Source organism: Macrotis lagotis, chromosome 2 (genome assembly GCF_037893015.1).
Source record: "Macrotis lagotis isolate mMagLag1 chromosome 2, bilby.v1.9.chrom.fasta, whole genome shotgun sequence".
In the NCBI taxonomy this organism is placed as follows: domain Eukaryota; kingdom Metazoa; phylum Chordata; class Mammalia; order Peramelemorphia; family Peramelidae; genus Macrotis; species Macrotis lagotis.
This window is the reverse complement of record NC_133659.1, coordinates 94,737,879-94,756,408: the sequence shown is the minus strand read 5'-3', so window position 1 is coordinate 94,756,408 and position 18,530 is coordinate 94,737,879. Positions and strand designations below refer to the sequence as shown.

The following is an 18,530-nucleotide window of genomic DNA, read 5'->3' as shown; positions in this document are numbered from 1 at the left end:
TTGTACCCTATGAGCCAATGATTTTCTTTTTGTTCTATTTTTAATGTATTTTTTTCACCAAACAGTTATCAGTCATATATAAAATGTTTTTAACATTCATATTTAAAAATTTTGAGTTCTGAGTTCTTTGTCTCCCCTCCCTGCTGTTATTTTAATTGGAATTTCCTTTTCTTTCTCTTCCTACTAGACTTTATTTGGTAAGCCATAGAAATATTGATGATTTTCATGAGTTTATTTTATGCCTTGCAAATTTGTTGTTTCAGGTTGCTATAATTCCTTAAAGATTCCATCCTATTGTCTGCAAAGTGTGATAGTTTTATCCCCTCATTGTCTATTGCAATTACTTCCATTTCTTTTCTTCCCTTATTGCTTTAACTAGCATTTCTGAGCTATATTGAATAATAGTGGTGATAATGAGCATCCTTGTTTCATCTCTTATCTTATTGAGATACACATAATGCTTGTTTATGGTTTTAGATAGAAGTTACTCTGCTTCCTCCTTCACTTGAACTTCTTAAACTCTCCTCTTCAAAAAGCAACCTTTCCTCTTTTTGCTGTTATCAATTTATTTTACACATATGTTATTTCTTGTTTATTTGTTCTCTTCTCCATTAGGCTGTGAGCTCCTTGATAGCAGGGATTTTCTTTTGCCTTTATTTAGAGTGCTTTGTATAGTACCTATACATCATAGACACTTAATAAATCCTGATTGATTGTATGACCACTCATTAGCTGTTGCCTTTCTTACTATGATGTTATTCAGGTTTTAAAGTCTGGTAGAAAAATTGGGAAATTAACTTAAACTATGATAAATGATTGTTAAAAAAGTATAACAGATTCCATAAATAGGTAAAGATAAAAAAGATAGGAGTCACAATTCAAAGATGCAGAAATGGATTATTCTTTATTTATCTATTGTATTTGTCAATAACATTTGTAGCTTTTCTCTGTTTTCTTGTTATCTGTGAATTGGGAATGAGGTATCTATCTGCTCCATAAGTATTATGAGAGTCGAATGAGAGAATATAACAACATATTATGAAAGAGAACAAAAGGTATGAAAATTGATATTACTACCAAACTGGGGGGGGGGGGAGGCAAGGTAACATGTAAAAAGTATAAGTACTCATAATAAAAAGCAGAAACTATTGACTTCTGTAACATGACATAGAAAATTTAAATGTGAGAGGCAATGTATAGTCCAGGCAGTAAAAATGATTTTCAAAAATGATAAATAATTAATTTCTAAAATTATTGATCAGTATAATTTTTCCAGTCATGACTTGTTAGCAAAATCATAGATATGAGAATGAGAGACAGATAGACTCATGACTTTCCTGTATAAAATACAACTGAAAGTGACTTTTTAAAAATATATATTTTTACTTGATAGGATAGCATATTAGTGCATATTAGGATAGTACACTGGAATTCTAGACTGGTGATTATTTACTTTGATACTTCCTGCTCAGTTGAAAATAAACTTACTGACAGTTTCTCTGGTCTCTGTCATAAAAGAATATTTTTTTATTCCCCAAGAACTTGAACACAGCTCTGTTCTACCAAATTTTTAAGATGACAAATTGCAAACAGAAAATTTATTGAGCCATGAATGAGAGGAGAAAAAGATCAAAACGTACTTAGCTTTTTCCAACAGTTTGGTCAAGAAAGGGAGAAAAAGCTATTGATTTGAGCTAAATTTTCTTTTCTTTTTTTTTTGAATTTTTTTTAAGGTTTTTGCAAGGCAAATGGGGTTAAGTGGCTTGCCCAAGGCCACACAGCTAGGTAATTATTAAGTGTCTGAGACCAGATTTGAACCCAGGTACTCCTGACTCCAAGGCCAGTGCTTTATCCACTATGCCGCCTAGCTGCCCCTGAGATAATTTTTCTATACAGATTTTAATTTTTTTTTTGCTGCTATAAAAAATGGTGCTATGGTTACTTTTTGCAAATTAAATTTAATTCACTATCCATATACAATTTCAAATTGTTTTTCAAAGTATTTGCATCAATTCACAATATCACACAAAATTTTTTAGTGTAGTTTGACCCCTGTAGTATCTCCAAATCATATATATATATATATATATATATATATATATATATATATATATATAAATTTACTAATTTCACAGGCATGAGTTGAATCTTCAGAATTTATATAATTATATCTTATCACAGAAAAGAAAAATGATAATTGTTGAAGGATATGTGGGAAAATTGGGACATTATAACTTTGTTGGTGTAGTTTTAAACTGATCTAAAATTATGAAAAATAATTAGAACAAGTGTGCCTGCACTATGAGCCAACAATATCACTCTTAGGTCTATATTGTATAGAGATTTGAAAAAGGGGAAAGGACCCATTTATATAAGAACATATATATATATATATATATATATATATATATATATGTATGTATGTATGTATGTGTGGCATCTTTTTTGTGGTGTTAAAGAGCTGATAATTTAGGGCATGTCCCTCACTTGAGGAGTGACTGAACAAGTTAAGATATATAATTACAATGAAATACTATTACGCCAAAAGAAATGGCAAACAGGATAATTTCAGAAAACTTGGAAAGACTTCTACAAACTGATTCAATGTGAAGTGGGCAGGACTAGAAGAACACTATATACAGTAATTGTAATATTGCACAATGATCAACTGTGAGTGACTTTGCTAATCTCAACAATATAATGATCCAAGTAAGGCACTCCTGGTGAAATATGCAATTCTTCTCCAGAGAAAGAACTGATGAAGTCTGAATTCAGATCAAAGTGGTATGTTAATTTTTACTTTCTTTTTCTCATATTTTCCCTTTTGTTCTGTTTTCTCTCACAACATGACTAATATGGAAATATGTTTTACTTGAGTTTTATGAATAATCAATATCAAACTGTTTACCATTTCAGTGAGGGGGAAGAGAGGGAAAGAATTTAGATGACAAAAAAAATTTTAAAAGAATGTTTTCACTTGCAATTGGGAAAAAATAAAAATAAATTATTAAAAATAAATCTGACTTGTTTCCCTGGATCATCTCCCTAGTTTCCTGTTTTTTCTTTTCCTCATTTTAGCTGCATTGGTTTTGTTTGTAAAAGAAAGTGAAATTTTATGTAATCAAAATCATTTATTTTTCTTCCTGGGAGCCTCTTTATTTCTTATTTAGTTAAAAACTTCTCATCTGACAGGTTATTTCTTCCACACTCCTCTAATTTACTTATGATGATGCATTCATTTATGTCTAAGTCATGTAAACATCAGAATGTTATCTTAACATGTCAGATATTTATCTATATCTGGTTTCTAGCAGACTCTTTTCCAGTTTTCTTAAATATTTTTGTCAAATGTTGAATTTTTGTTCCAATCACTATGATTTTTAAATTTATCAAGCACTTAGCTAACATGTTTTTTTTTTATTATATATCTAATCAATTCCACTGATCAGCCTTAATGTTACTTTTTTTCAATATCAAATTATATAGATGATTACAATTTTACAGTATAGCTTGAGATCTAGTATTGGTAGGCCAGAATTCTTTTCCTTCACTCTTTTTTCCTTTATATTCTAAACTTTTTGTTTCTTAAAGGTGAATTTTGTTTTTTGTTTTTTTTTTAGTTTTATTGAGTGATCATTTGATAATGCCAATGGCATTGCATTGAATAAATTATTTTAGATTATATTATAATTTTCTTATATTTACTTAATATATAGAGCAATGAATTTTTCAATTTTAAGCAATTGAACTTTAATTATGTATTGAGTTTCGTAATTTTGTGTCTTAGTAACTGGACTCCCAATTGCTTTCTACTTTCTGTAGTTATTTTAAATGAGATTTCTCTTTCCATCTCTTCTTGTTGCCTTTATTATTAATACATAGAAATACTGATTGTGTAAGTTTATTTTATATCCTGAAATTTTCCTGAAATTTTTAATCATTTCATTTATGTACTTTAGTTGATGCAATTCTCTAAGTAAACCATCATATCATCTGCAAAAATGATGACTTTATTTCCTCTTTGTTTATTCTTACTATTTTAACTACTTTTTCTTATATTGTTGCTCTAGCTAGCATTTCTGGCATTGCACTGAATGGTAAGGGTGATAATGGATATCTTTGCTTTATAACTAATCTTACTGGAAAGACTTCAACATTATCATTGTTACAGATAATGCTGGTTCTTGGTTTTAGGAAGAGACTATCATTTTAAGAGAAATATTTTCCAATATTTTATTAACAAAAGGTGTTGTATCATCTTGTCAATATCTTTTCTGTGTCTGTTGATATAGTCATACAATTTTTTGTTTCATTATTAATATGGTCAATTATTTTTATAATATTTCTAATATTAAACTGCTACTAAATTTCTGGTAGAAATTCAGCATGATCAAAGTGTATAAATTTATCTCTCATGACCATATTTGTGTCATAGAAGGAATTTGATATAATTATTCTATTATTTTTGAAGTAGCTTATATAGTCTTGAAATTTATTTTCTTTAAATTTTTATTAGGATTCACTTGTAAATTCAACTGACTTTGATTTTTTTTTTCTTTTTGAATATATCTATGACTCACTTTCTTTTTACTAAGAGTTAAGTGCTCTTTCTCAATCTGCCAATAAGGTCATTTTATATTTTTGTAAACCTCAATTTCATTTAGTCTTTTTGTTGGCGTATAAAAGTTAGGTGGAATAGTTCCTGGCAATTTATTTTCTTTCTTCTTTATCAATTATAATTTGTTTTTTTCATTTTTGATACTGGCAATTTGGTTATTTATTTATTTATTTTTGAATTTTACAATTTTTTCCCTAATCTCGCTTCCCTCACTCCACCCCCCACAGAAGGCAGTCTGTTAGTTTTTACATTGTTTCCATGGTATACTTTGATCTAAGTTGAATGTGATGAGAGAGGAAAAAAATAAAGTATAATAGACAGCAAACTTATATAATAAGATAATAGGTTTTTTTTAATGAAAGGTAGTAGTCTTTGGTCTTTGTTTAAGCTCCACAATTCTTTCTCTGGATACAGATGGTATTCTCCATTGCAGATATCCCAACATTGTACCTGATTGTTGCCCTGATGGAGTGAGAAAGCCTATTAAGGTTGATCATCACCCCCATATTGCTGTTAGGGTGTATAATGTTTTTCTGGTTCAGCTCATCTGGTTCAGAATTAGTTCATGCAAATCCTTACAGGCTTCCCTGAATTACCATCCCTTCTGGTTTTTAATAGAATGATAGTGTTCCATCACATACATATACCACAGTTTATTAAGCCATTCCCTAATTGATGGAAATTTACTCAATTTCCAATTCTTTGCTACCACAAACAGGGATGCTATGAATATTTGTACAAGTGATATTTTACCCTTTTTCATAATCTCTTCTGGGCATAGACCAAGTAGTGGTATTGCTGGATCAAAGGGTATGCACATTATTTTGCCCTTTGGGTGTAATTACAAATTGCTCTCCAGAAAGGTTGGATGGAGTTCACAGCTCCACTAACAATGTATTAGTGTCCTAGATTTCCCACATTGAATAATGTTTTTAAATGGTCAATGGGTTGAGACAAAATTGAACAGGAAGAGAAGAATGATTTATTATGCCTCTGAAAAATTAGAAAATTCTTTTAATAACTCCAAATTTTTCTGTAAATAAAGTTCCTTTCAAAAACTGTTTTTATATGCTGAGTCATAGAATGCAAATATCTAAATGAATTTGAAGATTACCTGAAGAGTGAGAAAGAAATGTGCACTGGGGAAGGGGGTTGGGGGTGCTGCTAGATGGCACAGTGGATAGAGCACTGGCCCTGGAGTCAGGAGGGCCTTAGTTCAAATCCAACCTCACACACTTAATAATTACCTAGCTGTGTGACTTTGGGCAAGTCACTTAACCCTATTGCCTTGCAATCCTCCCCCCCCCCCAAAAAGAAATGTGCATTGGACAGAGAAAACATTTTTAAGGAGGAATCAGTCAGGAAAGAAGCAAAAATTGTTACCAAAAATATCTTATCAAGGATAACTTGAATTGATTATATAGTATGAATAAGGAATAAGTAATGCAAATATTATATGCTCTAATGATACTTTCACAATATTAGCAGAATGGAAGGAAGGCTCCTCTAATCCAGGATGAATTCTTCTATGACAATTCAATGAAAATGAATGTGCCAGTGTCCTTCAATATAAGAAGAAATGTGAAACTAGAAAGAAGGAACCAAGTCAAGGTTGAAGATGTAAAATGTAAAGTTACTGAACATAAGGATATGATCACATAACTACAGTAACATGGATGTATCAGTAACAGTCTCACCAAATGCACTTTTCTTATTTATACACATATTTCAATATTTAAAAATAAAAAATTGATTTTATTCCTGGTGACTATTAAGTTGTTATTTTAAAATTATTTTCTATTTTAAAATGAATTTTCAAGGATCTCATTAACATCTGGAAAATTCTAATTTAAATGATGCCTTTGGAATTCCATATATAAATTTTGTAATTTGTCTTTTAAATTATTTTGGTCATACTATGGCTACTGTATCAAAATTACATTTTGAATTAGATTTAAATCTTAAAAACTAAAATTATCCTAGAAAAGAAAAGAAAATATTTCTACCTTTACACTGTGGTGGATTAGGCCAGTTTCCTCCAATACATTTTATAGTTGCTGGCCCATCAATGCTGAAACCTTCAAGACATCTGTATGTTACTTCTTCTCCAAACTCATAAGTGTCTAATTCATTTGGAATAATACCATATTGTATTGAGGGTGGTTTTCCACATGGAATTCCTGAAAAAAAGAGTGAGAAATAAATGTCTTTAATTATTATTAATTTTAATAACAATAATTAATTAAATTATTAATTTATTTTGATTTGAATGATCAATTCTGGAAATATTAAGCTTTGATCAGAAGCTATAAAATAATAACATCTGCTTATTTTTTTCTGGTGAAATTGAAGTAACAAAAACTGTTCAGAATTGTCAACATGTCAATTGAGATAGAATTCAACATGTAGACTGTATAAAAGATAGAGCAATTATGGCACAGTGTATAGAATGCTGCTCTTTGAGGCTGATTTCAAATCCAGTGTCAGATACTTTGTAGCTACAAGAATTGTTCTAAGGGGAAAAAAGGAAATAAAATTTTCAAAGAGTTTCATTCACTTAAAGTGCTATATAAATACTAGCTATCATTATTGAAAGATTCAACAGCAAAATAACAAAGAGGCATAGTTATGTAGCAATATTTTCAAACTATATTTTCAAGCATTTCTATCTGACTAATTTAAATATTTCCCTGACTTTTTTATTAAGATCTCTTTGAAAATTTCTCTCTCAACAAATCAACCTTTGTTCTAATTTCTATGGATACCAAAAAAAAGAGAATACCTGTTTTCACAAGCTCACAGTCTAATGGGAAAATATATGCAAAGAGCTATGTACAAACAGGTTAAATATATGATCAATTTGAAATAAATTAATCGAAGGAAAGCACTAGATACCATGAAAATCTTCCTGTGGAACATAAGAGAAACTTAAGGGAAGCTAAAGAAACAGGAGCAGAGATGAAGAGGGAGAGCATTCCAGACAAGGGAAAAAGATAATGAAAATGCATAGACTAAAACTCATAGATATCAACAGTTAGCATAGGTTCAGCCATTCTGGAAAGCAATATGGACCTATGTCCAAAGAGCAATAAAGATGTTCATTTCCTTTGACACAGCAATTCCAATTCTAGGCAAATATCCAGAAGAAATCATAGAAAATAGAAAAAGTCCCCCATGTTCCAAAATATTCATAGCTCTTTCTGAAGTGCCAAAGAATTGGAAATTGAAGGGAAGCCCATTAATTGGGGAATGGCTAAACAAGTTATAGTACATGAATTCTATAGAATACTATTGTGTTATAAGAAACCATAAATGGTTGGACTCTAGAGAATAATGGAATGAATTATAGAATCTGCGAAGGGAGCAGAACCAAGAGAAGAATTAACATTAACAGCATTGTGAGATTATCAACTTTGTTGAAAGCAGCTCCCCTCAATAGTTCAGAGAGTTAGGACAGCAATATTAACTGACTATGGACAATGTTATCCCCCTCCAGAGGAAGAAAAACAAAACAAAACAAAAGTAAAAAAAAAAAACCCAAAACCAAAAAAAGAAAGTAACACTTCAGAATCTGATGAACATTTTATAAAAATTATCTCTTATGTATCTCCCTTGTTCTTAATTCCTCATACTGAAAATGGCTAACTTGTAAACATGCTTAGCTCAAATGTGTAAATGTAAAATTAGCTTGACTGTTTGCCATTGAGGGGAGAGGGGTGGGAAGGGAGGGTAGAAGAAAATTTTGTAAATTAAAAATATACATCTGCATATGGATGAACAAATAAAAAAATAAAAACATGATAAAATGGGAAAAGCATAGTTAACATAGGGTTTATGGAGTAAGGTAATAAATTGATCAATAATTAAATACTTATTATATCGAAAGGATTGTGCTATGTATAGTGCTGGGTAAAAGAATAAGCTGGACCATCAGCCAGAATAAAGAATAAAAAAAAGATGAGAATTCTGTGATGATAATGAATTTGATAATGAGTTGGATAAAGAATACAAATGGGATAGGTAGCTGGTACAGTGGATAGAGTCCCAGGTCTGGAGTCAGGAAGACCTGAGTTCAAATCTAGCCTTTAATACTTCCTAGCTGAATGACCCAGCACAAGCTATTTTATTCTTTTTTCCCTCAATTTTGTCATCTGTAAAATGAGGTGGAGGACATGGTAAACCCTTTCAGTATGTTTGCCACCAAAAAACCAAACAGGGTTATTGAAAAATGACTAAACAAAATGAGGACTAAAACTAAAAGTAGAAAATCTGAGGGAACTAAAAGTGATGAGAATCTTACTCTCCCTTATTTCTTCTGTTTAAGTACACATTGAAAAGTCTAATAGAGTCCTGAGCTTAAACCAATAACAAAGAATGTATAACTTTCATTCCTTTTTGTGAAGAATGATGACATCATAGTGTAATTAAACTTTGGAGTTTTGTTTCTTTTTCAAAACATACTTTTTAGTGTTCAAAAAGAATAAAGTGTCTTAATCTGGGTCATACAGATAACTTTGTGAAGCATACTTTGAAATTACCTCTGGTCAGAACTCTATCCACTACACTAACTATCCATGTTTTAGATAAGGTACTTAATGAACTTATTGATTATTGGTTTGAGAAGTTTGAGAAGGCAGAAAAGGCTGCATTCTCTCTTCATGATTCAGACTGTCCTCAGAATTTAGCTATGCATATTTCATTCCTACCCCAGGTCTCAAGGAACTGTATGTACCCCATGTGCTAGAATTCTTCATTATTTTTATACAGCATCTACTTGAAGATCATTTTCTCTGACCAAATTTTATCTATTCTCACATATATGCCTCAGACCTCACCTATCACATTTGGTTAAATAATCTTGATACAGGTAATTTTATATATCTGAATATATTATGATACCTCTCTGGCATCTTTATTCCTAAATGCATTGTGCTATTTTTGAGTAACTGAAAAAAGACAAGATTCCCAGACTAATTAATTACAAGAATATGGGACTTTGTATCTTGATGGTTGACTGCAATGGGCATAATCTTTTTCTGAGGATCAGGATCAGATCTTGTTAATTCTGGGACCACTTCAATAAGCAAATGCATATTGCCTAGTGAATATTGGTGGAATCTATGCTGTGAACATGTAGTATAATTCCTTCTTAGAGATTTTTGTTATTTCAAATATTCATGCTTCATTCTCATGGGAGGAAGTGCTAACTTTGGCAATAAGGCAAGTAAAAATGAAAGGAATCAGCAAAAGCAAAGAAGAAGAAAAGCTACAAATGATAAGAGAATATCTTTAGAAAAGTGAAACAACTTAAAAAAATAAGAAAAATGGTTATTTAATAATAGCCAGAAAAGGGAAAAACCCATAAAATCAGCAGCAGTTTCTAAATCACTAATGAAAGAAGGAAAAATTGAGGAAAAGAGAAGATTAACACTTCAAAAAGCTACTTTTAAAAAAATTTAATTTAATTGTAAAATCTTTATTTCAGCTATGTGCAAAACATTTACTTCCAAATCCTTGAGTTTCAAATTCTCTCCCTTCCTCCCACCCCACTCTCCCCATTGAGAAAGCAAGTTACTTGGTGTACATCAAAAATGTGTAGCCGTGAAACACATTACTATAATAGTCATGTTATCAAAGTAAACATAATCCCTCCCCCCCCCCCCAGAAAACAGAAATCTCAAGAAAAATAAAGTGAGGAACAAAAAAGTGTGCTTCAGTTTGTATTCAGCTATATTCATCAACTCTTTCTTTGGGATGAATCACATTCTTTATCATACGTACATAAAAGAAAGTATTTTCTCATTGCTGCTTTTGCTAGCAGTTTTCCCCTCCATCCTAAACCCCCCATTTATTCTATTATTTCCTTTCACTCTGTCCCTCCTCAAAACTGTATTGTATCTGATTACCTTCTCCCATAATTTTCCATGTCTTTTATCACAGATGCCCTCCTTCCCTCCCCTTTCTTCCATCCCTTTCCTCTCCTATTTTCCTCTAGGGCAAGATAGATTTCTATTCCCCAAATGTTATTTGTGTTATTTCCTCTCTGAGCCACTTATGATGATAGTAAAGTCTCATTCACTCCCCTTCACCTTTCTGTTCTTCCCTTCCATTGCAAAAGCTTTTACTTGCCTCTTTTATGTGAAATTACTTGCCCCATTCTAGCTCTCCTTCCCTTTCTTCAAGTTCATTCCTTTCTCACCCATTAATACCAACTTTTTGAAATATTAATCTTTATATTCAACTCCCTCTTGTTCCTTGTCTATTTATATTCCTTCTAACTTCTCTAAATAAATGAAAAAGATTCATAAGTCATCAATATCATATTGTCATGCAGGAATACAAGCAGTTCAACATCATTAAATCCCTCATAATTTGCCCTTCTCATCCAACCTATCTATGCTTCACCTGAGTCCTGAACTTGAAGATCAAACTTTCTGTTCAGCTCTGGTCATTTCATCAGGAAGTTTTGAAAGCCTCCTCTTTCATTGAATGTCCATATTTTCTCCAGAAAGAGAATGCTCAGTTTTGCTGGGTAGTTGATCCTCAGTTGTAATCTCTTTAACTTTTTGAAATATTATATTCCAAGTCCTATGTGCCCTTAATGTAGAAACTGTTAAATCTTGTGTTATCCCTGACTGTAGCTCCATGATATTTAAATTGTTTCTTCTTGCTTGCTTGTATTTTCTTTTTGACTTGGGAGTTCTGGAGTCTGGCTATAATATTCCTAGGAGTTTTTATTTTGAAATCTCTTTCAGGAAGTGATTGGTGGATTCTCTCAATTTCTATTTTACTCTCTACTTCTAGAATATCAAGGCAATTTTACTGGAGAATTTCTTGAAAAAATGACATCTAGGGTATTTTCTTGGTCATGACTTTCAGATTGTTCAATAATTTTAAAGTTATCTCCTCTGGATATTTATTCTAGGTCAATTGTTTTTCCAATGAGATATTTCACATTTTTACTAGTTTTTCAATCTTTTGGTTTTGTTTTATTGTTCCTTGATTATTCACAAAGTTCTCAGCTTCCTTTAGTTCCATTCCACATTTGAAGAAATTATTTTCTTCAGAGAGTTGTTGATTCTGTTTTTAAGGCATTCTTGTTGATTTTATTTTATTTTTTTTTAGGTTTTTGCAAGGCAAATGGGGTTAAATGGCTTGCCCAAGGCCACACAGCTAGGTAATTATTAAGTGTCTGAGACCGGATTTGAACCCAGGTACTCCTGACTCCATGGCCGGTGCTTCATCCACTACGCCACCTAGCCGCCCTGATTTGATTTTTAAGGCATCTTCTCTCCATGGGCCTTTTGGACTGTTTTCCCCCCTTTTATCCAACCTGGTTATTAAGATGTTATTTTCTTGATTGGTGGAAACTACCAGTATGTAATTGGGAAACAAAAAAAAAAATTAAGTAATAGCAAAGATATTATTTTATTCAGTATTTTTTTTAATTCCTTCACCAAGTTACTGATTTAGTTTCCTTGATTTTTCCCACATTACTCTTATTTTTCTTCTCAATTTTTCCTCTATTTCCCTGTTTTGATTTTAAAAATCTTTTTTTGAGCTCTTTCATTGCCTGAGACAACTTCATGTTTTTCTTGGGGATTTGGATACAGAAGTTTTGACTTTATCATCTTCTGAGTGTGTATTTTGATCCTCCATGGGACCAAAGCAATTGTCAGTGATTGGATTTTTTTTCTTCTGTTGTTCGCTCATTTCCCTAGCCCATGACTTAATTTTTAACTCTTGGTTAAGGTATGACTCTGCTTCCAGGGTGAAAGATGCACTGTCCCAAGTTTTTGAGGATTTTTTGCAGCTTTTTTCAGGGATACCTCCCAGGGACTTCATTTTCTTCAGGTCTTTTGAGAGGCTCTAACTGCTCTCCTGGCCTGTGCTCTGGTATGTGAATGATCACAAGCACATCCCTCTGCTATGGAGCTGGGAGGAGGGTCCTGCTCCTCTATGACAGCAAAGCTCTCTTTCCCTGAGACTGGATTCCCAGACTGTGATTTACATCAGAGTATGGGCAAAGCAACAAAATCCTGCCCTAGGGAGAGCAAAGAGACCTTTGCAGTCTTCTCCAATGCCCTTACTGTCTGTGGGTGGCTCCCCAGACATGCTCTAGTCCCCATGGCAGTTCGTACTGAGGCCTGTACTAGACTGGGCTTGGTGCTCACTCTGATGAAACAGAATTTTCCCAATGCTCTTCCCAATTGTCCTTGGCAATTCCTGAGCTAAGAGATCTGAAAACCACTCATGCTATCATGGATGCAGGTGCCCCCAGAGACCCAAACACCCTGTAGGCTATTTATGGAATGCTGGAGTGGGTTTGTTCCATTGTGGCACAGGTTGTGCTGCAGCCTTTTCTAACCCTGGTGTAATAGATCTTTCCTGTGGATCTTCCAAGTTGTCTTGGGGCAGAAAATTGTTTCACTCAGTCTTTTTGTGCACTCTGCCACTCTATACTTTGGTTAAAGTCATTATTTAAAGGCATTTGGAGTGGTCTGGGGAAGAGTTCATAGAAGTTCCTGCCTTTATTCTTCAATCTTGATTCTGCCCCCTCCAAAAAAAGTTAATTGTTGGGCACCTAGATATCCATAGCCCTGGAGTCAGGAGTACCTGAATTCAAATCTTGCCTGACACTAGTGATATGATCCTTGGCAAGTCAGTTAACTCCAATTGTCTTCAAAAATATTTACTTTGATCACCTTTAAATTTCCAAGAAACACATCATATCTATATTCACAATTATCAATAAACCTTACATCATAATTATATATGTAAATAGTTATCATGAATAAATTAGAGATGTTAAAATTATCAAAACATAATATCAATATTTAATATAGAATAAATCAAAATATTAAGGGATTACTTCAAATGATTATATATATAGTGACAAAAAATTATAAAAACAAGTGAAGAAAAATATCAATTGGGATTATGAAAATAATGAAAAGAAAAATTATAAAAGAATTGTAATGTGAAATGTCATTATAGTGTAAATAAGTAATTTACTAAAAATATTATTACTGAATAAAAGATAGTGATAAGAGGAACAGAATAGTTCATCTAAAATTAGTTATATGACAATTTCATATTTTTTAAAAAAGTTATATTAATGTCATGATGAAAAGTTATATTAGAAACACAAATCATATTCTATATCCTATGAGCAGGTATATAACTATGACCTGTGTTGAATAACATGAATAATCTCTTTCCATCCCTTTTCCCTGAGAGTTATTTCTATTATAACCTCATTATTTGAATTAGCATTTCAGTATTTCTGGTGTCCATAATGATTTCTAAATAATCAATAGGGAAAAAGGAAATTCAGAGATAATAGTATCTTAGCTGGAATGAATCTCAGAGAATATTTATTCTCAGTCAAATATGTGCAATAATTTTTCTTATAGTGGCTTTGAGAAGTAGTCTTCTGCTTCCTCAATAAGTGACTATTCCAAAATTTGAAGTGACTATTCCAAAATTTGTCTTTTGGGGACAAAAATCAATCTTGAATTCACTGAATTAGTTAACTATGCATTTCCCAAAGTACCCAACAATCTTTGTTAAAATTGTACCAAATATAGTGCACATTGTGCTATATAAAAATGGAGTAAGGAGGAGTTGATTTGTTCTCTATTTTCTAATATGGAAAACAAGGAAGAGTTCTTTACATCCAACAACCAAGGGCATAATCAAATTAGAGCAAAAAGCCTGAAATAATCTATTTGGTCATGTAATAAAAACAATTCTTAGAAGAGGACAGGGAAGGGCTTAGTATATTGGAGACATTTCCCATGGCAACAAGCAAGGGTACTAGTGAAGCACTTATTTGAAGTTTCTAATTGAAGTCTATTTGGTCATTAAGAATTACTCATCTATAATACTATCCTATGACTTTTAAACTATAAGCATCAACTGATCATATCCATCAGAAATGACATTTTCTTTATGTACTAAGTTAATTTATCACATACTTAGGCATGTTGGTTCTTCTGTCCAAAGTCCATTTCTGCATGTCACAACTGGGGAACCTTTTAGCATATAAAATCGTTGACATCTGTATTCCACTGTTGATGCTGGAGCATATTCAGTTAATGGGAAGGAGGTAATATCTCCATTGTTAATAGTTGGAGGTGGTGCACATTTTTTGAGGTCCTCTGAGGATAGAAGAAGAATTGTATTGGATGAAAAACATAACATAGAGTTGAATTAAAACAAGAAATATGAATTTGAGAACTGTCCCCTCTCCCTTAGTTTCTCAGTGTACTGAACAGTGCTGTCCATTTATTTGAATTCTAACTTGCATCATCGAGATTGCATATGTGACTCACCCATCCACAGATTTTGTACCCTCCTTGTCCACTTATCCCACCACCTTGATTTGATTATATTGCCTCACCCCAACTTTTGTAAATGGCTTATGAAGTCTGGCAATCAGTTAATCAATAAGCATCAATTAAACACTTACTGTATGTCAGTCACTGCACTATATACAATGCTGGTTAAAAGAATAAATAGGGCCATCAGGCAGAGGAAAAAATCAAAAAGGTGAGTATTTTGTTTGTTAATGAGGATTAATTGGGTAGCTATGTGGCACAGTGGATAGAATGCCAGGATCGGAGTCAGGAAGATGAGTTCAAATATGGTTCCAGATACAAATTCTGGACAATTCCTCAGTTTCCTCATCTGTAAAATGAGCTAGAGAAGGAAATGACAAGCCATTCCAATATCTTTACCATCAAAAAATATCCAAAAGGAGCCATGGATAGTTAATGGGAAAATGATTAAACAAAATGAGAATTAATGTAAATCTTCTGTCTTTGAGAAGTCTTGCAGAGTTGTGAGCTTAAGCCAGTAGAAAAGAATGCATGACTTTCATTTTGTTGTGGAGAATAAAGACATTTCAATGTAATAGTGCTCGAAGTTCTTTTTTTTTTTTTCAAAATACACTTTTTAATGTTGAAAAAGAGCCCAAGGCCAGATTCAGGATAAGCTGAATGTGTTGACAGCAGGAAAAATACCATGATTTGAATCCATTAAGATTATAATTACTTGTTTAAAGATTATTTATCGAAAAAAAGGCCTGAATGACAGTAAGTCTAGTTTCAAGGCAAGAGAATTAGCCTCCCTAGTTAATAATTTAAGTCACACATATAATCATAAATTATAAGAGAGAAATAACAAAAACTAGAGTATGTGAAAAGAAATTCAAATAAAGATCTTTAAAATACAAGATTTAAAATATATTAATGTTGTAGGTTGACTAAAAACCAAATGTCATGGCTTATTACTATATAATTAAAATTTATATATGAGTAATTTAAAAAGCACTTTTCATATGCTATTGGATGCTCAAAATTACCCTTTGAAATGGTTACTATTGTTACCATCACCATTTTACAGATGAGGAAACTGAAACAGTGAGATAAAGTGTCTTATCCAGGGACACATAACAACTGCATGAGGCAGGATTTGAATTCAAGTTTTCCTGTCTGCAGGACGAGCACTCATTCCACTGACAGGCCGTTGCCTCAACTAATAAATTCAGAAATTCAAAACAGATTGAGATGAAAAATAAGAAACTGGAGCTGCTCTACAAAGAAATTTAGGTTGCAACATCATTAGCTCTTCTCAGGAATTGTTCTCAGAAACAATATTAGATGGTAGTAAAAGGATACCTCTGATTCCCAATCACTAGCTGATATGTTTTGTTTTGTTTTGTACACATCAGTACCTGATCTTGCTTCCCCTCAAACTTGATGATTAAAATAATACTTTCTTAGGAAACAGAAGTCCAGATAAAGTGAGAGTTAATGTTGTGACAAGTGCGGCTTGGTTTTGTATCTAAAAACAAATAAACACACTCAGCAACTCTCAACAATTTGCTCAATACCAATATAATTTTCTTTATATTCTAAAAGGAAAATTGAAGAATAGAGAGAGGAGTATTTGCTGAGCTTTTTTTCCCCACCCATCACCAGTGACTGCCTGTGTCTTGCTACTATATATAATGTCCTAGAGAATGTGGAAAAAAATCAGAAGCAGTTGCTGAATTTGTTTATAGATTAATCATTGCCAAACTTTCCCATCTTCTCTATTTTCAACATATTAGGTAGTTTACATTTTTTCCCAACACACAGAAGTATTCTAAAACACAGGAAAACCCAACCTCCTAAAAGACAGTTGCTCAAATTCAAAATTGGCCCATCAAGAGAGGGGGAAAAAGTTTCTTCAGTCACAAATTCTTTCTCCTGCCTTTCAAGACATAGTTTCTGTGATCAGCATTATAATAAAACAATCAATAAATATTTCAGACCAGGAATTCTGATTCATTTTATTTTTAACTCTATTTTCTGTCAGTAATTTCCAGAAAAAAGATAATATTAAGGTTGATCACTTTTGAGCTGCTCTCAAGCTTTCTCCACAGAATCTAATATATCTTTGTGATATTCAAGTCATCCATAACATTCTCTCCCCCCAAACACTCCAATAGTATTCATACTTAATTATTATACACTATGATACAGTAATTTATTTGTTGTTCTTTTTCATTATATTTTGATTTCACCAAATATTTCTGTTTTATATAAAGTATTTTTAGCATTTATTCAAAAAATTGAATTCCAAATTCTTTGGTCCATTGTCCCTGCAGTTATTTTAAATGGAATTTCTCTTTTTTTTTTTGGTAACACATAGAACTGTTGATGATTTGTATAGGTTTATTTTATGTGCTTCAACTTTGCTGAAACTGTTTCAATTCTTTATTCATTGATTCCCTAGGATTCCTTAAGGATGCCATCCTACTCACTGAAAAAGGTAAAAGTTTTATTTCATAATTGCATATTGTAATTCCTTCCAATTCTTTATCTTTCCTTATTGTTTTAGCTAGTATTTCTGAAACAAAATTAAATAATTGTGGTGGTAATGGGCATCCATGTCTCATTGTAGATAATTCTTGCTTGATGGTTTTAGAAATTATTTCACTGTCTCCTTCACTTCAGCTTTTTAAACTCTCCCCTACAATAAGCAGCGCTTCCTTCCTTAGCTCCTTGATAGCAGGGACTATTTTTTGCCTTTCTTTGTAGAGCTTAGAATAGTGCTAGCACATTATAGGTACTTAAAAATATTGATTGACTACTCAACAGCTGTTGCTTTTCTTACTGTGACATTATTTAAGTTTCAAAGTCTTTTAGGGAGCAGCTAGGTGGTGCATGGGATAGCACACCAGCCCTGAAAAGTCAGGAGAACCTGAGTTCAAATCTGGTCTCAGACACTTAATAATTACCTAGCTGTGTGACCTTGGGCAAGTCACTTAACCTCATTGTCTTGCCCCCCCCAAAAAACAGCAAAAAGAAGTCTTTTAGAAAATTATAAAAGTAACCTAAAATATGATAAATGATGCAAAAATATGTCAGATTCCATTAGCAGGTGGGTTATTCTTTATTATCTACCATATTTTTTCAATGACTTTTGAGAATTTCTCTGCTTTTTTGTTATCTGTGAATTTGGAATGAGGGTTCTGCTTACTCCACAGGTATCATGGGGGTTGAATGAGAGAATATAGCTCAACATATTATGATAGAGGACAAAAACTATGCAAATAGATGTTATTACTGAACTGGAAGGAGGAGGGAAGATAATATATACAGAGTAAAAAGAGTCATACTAAAAAGTAGAAACAAATGGTTTCTGTAAAAAGCGATAGAAGATTAAAAGTGTGAGAAGATAAGGTATAGTCCAGATAGTAAAATGATTTTCAAATATGATAAATGATTACTTTATACAATTATTAATCAGTTTCATTTTTCCATAGTTATGACTTACTGATAAAATCGTTAAGATGAGAATGAGAGACTCATGATTTTTCTGTATAAATTGTAATAGAAAAACTTTTTATAAATATATA

At 32.2% G+C, this 18,530-nt stretch overlaps 1 protein-coding gene across 2 annotated transcripts in view; it reads right to left on the bottom strand.

Annotated features, from left to right (window-relative positions):
* LOC141512916 (complement factor H-related protein 3-like) overlaps window positions 1-18,530 on the bottom strand; it is a 133,607-nt gene that overhangs the window by 76,634 nt on the left and 38,443 nt on the right. The window contains exons 7-8 of one of the 2 annotated variants that reach the window (XM_074222277.1): window positions 14,599-14,781; window positions 6,625-6,798 (exon numbers count right to left, since the gene is read on the bottom strand). In XM_074222277.1, coding sequence (XP_074078378.1) covers window positions 6,625-6,798; window positions 14,599-14,781 — 357 coding nt within the window. The remainder of the gene's footprint in view (window positions 1-6,624; window positions 6,799-14,598; window positions 14,782-18,530) is intronic. The other variant, XM_074222278.1, reaches the window with a different exon arrangement.